Raw genomic sequence first — 4853 nt, forward strand, 5'->3', positions numbered from 1 at the left:
AAGCCATTTTCAGGTCTGGTGTGAACTATGCAAGAGGCTTATGTAGTCAAGATGAGATTTGTTCCTCTTATGTGTTGAGAGTTAGACATCTAAGGCTCCTTACCAAATGTTGAACAACTAATGAGATTGATCGCAATTCGAATCTCATGTTCAAAATGATGTCTATAGCAAAGAGAAAACTAATAAACTAACCTTATACACCAATTGTAGCTTTGAGATTTTTGGTAATTAGGCGTTGATAGAATGACACTAAGTCATATGTAGTTGGGGGCAATGAAATGTAACTAGACGTTCACCACTGTCTATATCAGTCTAATATGAGTCTTATGCAAGTGGGAGATTGAAAGGTCTAGTATGCTCAAGAGTCATATTAAAGTGATATTGCTAATTAACATCTGATACTAATAGGTCACACTAACAACAACTTGATAAAATTGATTATTTATTAGAAATTGATTTTAATAAAGATTCAATAAAACTCTTATAATTAAATTGAAAATTATTTATTTTATGGAAATAATAATTTTCATTGGCAAATAATATTATATAATTCATATGGTATAAATTAATAAGTTGTGTACAACTTTTTAGACTAGTTGAAACCCTTTTGTCTTTTACTAAAAATACAGTTTATATTTTATAAAACTTAAGTTTATAAAATTTAAACTTACTCTTCTTTTTATATATATAATTAAAATTAAATAAGGAAAAAGGAGTTATTGGCTTTCCATTAGTTTATTTAAAAGAAATGAAGCATCGGAGACATGTTTATGACATGGGGACATATGTGTTTAAAGTGTTAAGACCTATTGGTTAATACTTTCACTTTATGCATATAAATAAGAGGCTTGCATTCTTGAACGATTTGCTCCATTCCTTCCTCTCAAAACTGTAACCTCCTTAGAGGAGGTTACTCTCTCCCTTTTATTCAACTTTTCTTCGAGAATACTTGCATCTTCATGCCTTCTTTAACTTAATATTGGTTATGAACTTAAAGATTAAGGGTTTAAGAGTTTTGGACTAGCATCTACATCAAGTTGAGTCATTGTTGGAGTCCCAAAGGTTCCACATTCTTTATCAACTTCCAAGCCTCCCAAGAGGACCCAAAGAACTACAAAGATTGTTATTTATGCACCTCTTCTTTGGTTGGTATTTTAATAAATCTATAACTTGTAAGAAGATCCTTGGTGGGTATAAAATGTTTATGTTATTTAAAAAATTAAAGTTTTCTGTTGCCATATTTTTCTAGTTTATGAAACGATTTTTTATCTGAAACCCAACAACTACCTACAATGGTGCACATGATCAACATAAAACAGAACTTACACTTTACTTTATTATCAAGGGAAGTGAAAACAAAACATACATATAGATGCACTTTTTTTCTAAATCAACCAGGAACCACCGCCAACAAACCATCCCATAGACGACTACGAACTTAGATATTTGACCAAAATCATTACATATATAGGCTCACGTTTGGCAACCTTTGTGATGGGACAACAATGAGTGGTTCTTTTTTCTTTAGTGTAAAGCCAAAATTTTCGGATAGGTCATGTTCTTCACCTTCGGGCAAGCTCCAATCAAAAGAGTGCAAGAGTGAAGCCAATATATACATTTGCATTTTCTCGGCCAGTGGAGCGCCTGGACACAATCTTCTCCCCGACCCAAATGGGAAGAAGTTTAAATTACTTCCTTTGAAATCATATTTGTTTGTCAAGAACCTCTCTGGATTGAAATTTAATGGATTGTCCCAATACTTAGGATCATGATGGATTGACCAAAGATTTAGTAACACGGTACAACCTTTTGGAATGGTGAATCCAGCTACTATGCAATCCTTGCTTGGTGATCGTGGTAGTATGAGAGGTAGTACTGGGTGCAACCGAAATGTTTCCTTAATGGTAGCTTCTAGGTATTGTAGTTTAAGGAGATGAGATTCTTCAACAATATTGTCAAGTCCCACAACATCTACTAATTCTTTTTGAATCCTTTTCATTATGTCACGATTTCGCATGATCTCTGCCATTGCCCATTCTATTAGTGTTGTTGTCGTTTCTGATCCTGCAACCATAATATCCTGATACAACAAAACTCCAACTCTATTGTCAATTTTGTAGTTCAACTAAAGGAAAATCTTGTAACCATCTTATTTGTGAAGCACATTCACACTAGAAGCTTACCGAAGAGTTGTATTAGTAAAATAATTTTGATAAAATAAAAAAATATAGGAAAAATGACTTACGAGCCCAAAAAAGTTTCCAAACCGTTCAAAAAGCCCTAATCATGTTTTTTTGTTCGAAAAAAGCCCAACAAACTTAACATTTAGTCTAAAAAAACCCAAATAAGTTACACTTTTTTTCAATTCTGTGGAAGTCAAAGAACATAAACAGATGGCGTGGCTTATTAACATATCGGGAAAATGACTTGTCAGACCAACGAAGTTTCCAAACCATTTAAAAAAAGTCAATCATTTTTTGTCTGTTCAAAAAGACCTAACGAACTTAATCTTTTTAACAGACAAACATGATTGTCGTTTTTTGAACGGTTTGAAAACTTCATTGGACTTTCTTAGACAAAAGGTTAAGTTAATTGAGTTTTGTTGAACAAACAAAACATGATTGATGTTTTTTGAACGGTTTTAAAACTTCGTTGGATTTGTAAGACATTTTCCAAAAATTATATTGTGAGACATTTTTATTACATAGTTTTTTCTCTCAGCTTGTGAATTTGAAAATCTCTCTTAGAGAATTTTTCATAATTCTAGTTATATTTGAACTTACTGATTCTTTTGTTTGTTGAGTTTTCCTTAACACCAAAAAAATTTAGTGAAATAACATATATATGTGTTTCATATATATATATATATATCATATGCCACCCACAAAATGTGAAGAATGTAAAACGATTAATTTGTGAAGTATCTTTTCTGCCTTTTCGATGTAGTCTTAAATAATAATGATTACCAGGAGAAGTCCCTTTATTTGGGTAATGCTAATGGATGTTGCATCTTCGTGGTCCATGAGATCTAATAAGATCTGTAAAAAATCTTTTTTTCCTTGAGGCCTAACTGCATCCTTAGGTTTTCTGGAGTTAGATTCGATTCGATCATCAATAATGCTTGTGAAAATTTGATCCACCTGATAAAGTAGCTTCTTGGTCTTCCGCAAGACACCTTGTAGATCAAGCCATGCTAGACTAGGGAAGATGTCAGACACATTCGGCTGTCCCATGAGCTCAACAACATTTGAAGCAATCATCTTTAACTCTGCTACAAAATGGCTACCTTTTGCGAATGCATCTGAAGTGTTTTCCCAAACCATGCTCGTTAGGACGTTAACCTCGGTCAAGAAAGCGATCTCGCTAATGTTGATTGTGGTTCCAATCTTACTATAAATATTCTTGATAGTTTTCCTAACCTCATCCCTTCGAAAATACCTGCATGCTTCAAGATTCTTGTTGCTTAGGACCTCATGGACAAATAGCTTACGAAGGTTACGCCAATCTGAATTGTTGTCGGACCATATAACATCTCGGGCTCCAAAAGACATTGTAAAGGCAGCAATTGATGGATTGCGGTTAGCAAAGATCTCATCTTGCTCACGGACCACCACTTTTGCTATGTCGGGGCTGTTTATAACGACATGAAGTTTGCTTCCCAAGTGAAACTTAAAAATGGGCCCGTAGATGTGGGCCAAGTTACTGAATTGTTTATGCATGTCACCGCCAAGAATTGGAAGGTAACCTACAATTGGCAAGGAACGGGGACCTGGTGGCAGGGGTGGTGCACCATCTGAGGAGCTCAAAGATTTCAATATGTGCCATAAAATAGCCAAGATCATTGCTGAAATGGTGCCAACTGCCAGCTGAGTAAGTTGGTCTTTGTTGCTGCTAATCACTTCCCACCACCATGAACCGTCGTTAATTAGTTGTGCCATTTTTACAAATTGTGAATGTGTGTAGAATGATACAAATCGATTGTAGAATATAAACCCCAAGTGATGGGATAAATTTGCTTAAAAAAATAGAAAATTAAAATTTAAGATAAAAAGAAAAAAGAAAAAAAAATATCTGTTAATCCTTGATTTTGTCGTTTACATTTGTAATAGTGTAAAGTACATCATTGATCCTAATGGTACGGTAAAGTAGACAACTTTAGTCCAATTATTTTCGTTAAAGTGTTGATTGGCCCTATGATTTGATGCACCAACATTTGGTTTGAAAATTATCTCTTTCTCTCTCTCACACACACACACATATATATATATATATATATATATATATATATATATATATATATATATATATAGAGAGAGAGAGAGAGAGAGAGAGAGTTCAATTAAAAAAATAAAAAATGTTGAAAATGAGGAAATCATTATCGGTCACTCATTTAATCTAAGCATAAAAAAACACGGTGGCAAACTTGTAAATATGATAATAACTTTCAATCTCAAATACGTAACTGTATAAAAATAGATAACAGTTCAAACTCATTTCTAATCGATCGTTCATCATCCCAATTTCTCCTCCAACCTTCAACAATCATCCAAATTTCTTGAATTAAACCATGATTAACATCATTCAGTGTTAATCAATCATCGATCTTCGTCAATAACATGTTTATCAACACAATTCAACAGTTAACAACAAAATTTTGTTTTTGGTTCTTTTAATCAAACCTTCAATTCTGCTTAAATACGATCAGATCTTCAACATCTACGATTAATTATACTTCTAGCGTCATTAGATCAACATCATCGATAATCAACAAAAAATGCATTTCATATCATTCATTCAACATCGATTATCAAATAAAACATCAAAATTGAAGTTAGAAAAAGATCAAATCGTTT

At 33.1% G+C, this 4853-nt stretch overlaps 1 protein-coding gene across 1 annotated transcript; it reads right to left on the minus strand.

Moving 5' to 3' along the window:
• Positions 1-1311: 1311 nt before the first annotated feature.
• LOC111890252 (cytochrome P450 76C1) lies at positions 1312-3987 on the minus strand. The gene is made up of 2 exons (XM_023886406.3): positions 2967-3987; positions 1312-2080 (listed from the first exon to the last, which is right to left on the minus strand). Exons 1-2 carry the CDS (start codon positions 3936-3938, stop codon positions 1460-1462), a joined length of 1593 nt encoding a protein of 530 aa, XP_023742174.1. The 5' UTR covers positions 3939-3987; the 3' UTR covers positions 1312-1459.
• Between the last annotated feature and the right edge of the window lie 866 nt (positions 3988-4853).

Source organism: Lactuca sativa, chromosome 6, assembly GCF_002870075.4.
Source record: "Lactuca sativa cultivar Salinas chromosome 6, Lsat_Salinas_v11, whole genome shotgun sequence".
Taxonomy (NCBI): domain Eukaryota; kingdom Viridiplantae; phylum Streptophyta; class Magnoliopsida; order Asterales; family Asteraceae; genus Lactuca; species Lactuca sativa.

Excerpts from the sequence above, each read along its gene's own strand:
- LOC111890252 (XM_023886406.3), bottom strand. The coding sequence starts at position 3,938 with ATGGCACAACTAATTAACGACGGTTCATGGTGGTGGGAAGTGATTAGC. Across the intron at positions 2,081-2,966 it reads AAATAAAGGGACTTCTCCTG|GATATTATGGTTGCAGGATC; the intron begins GTAATCATTATT and ends TTGTTGTATCAG.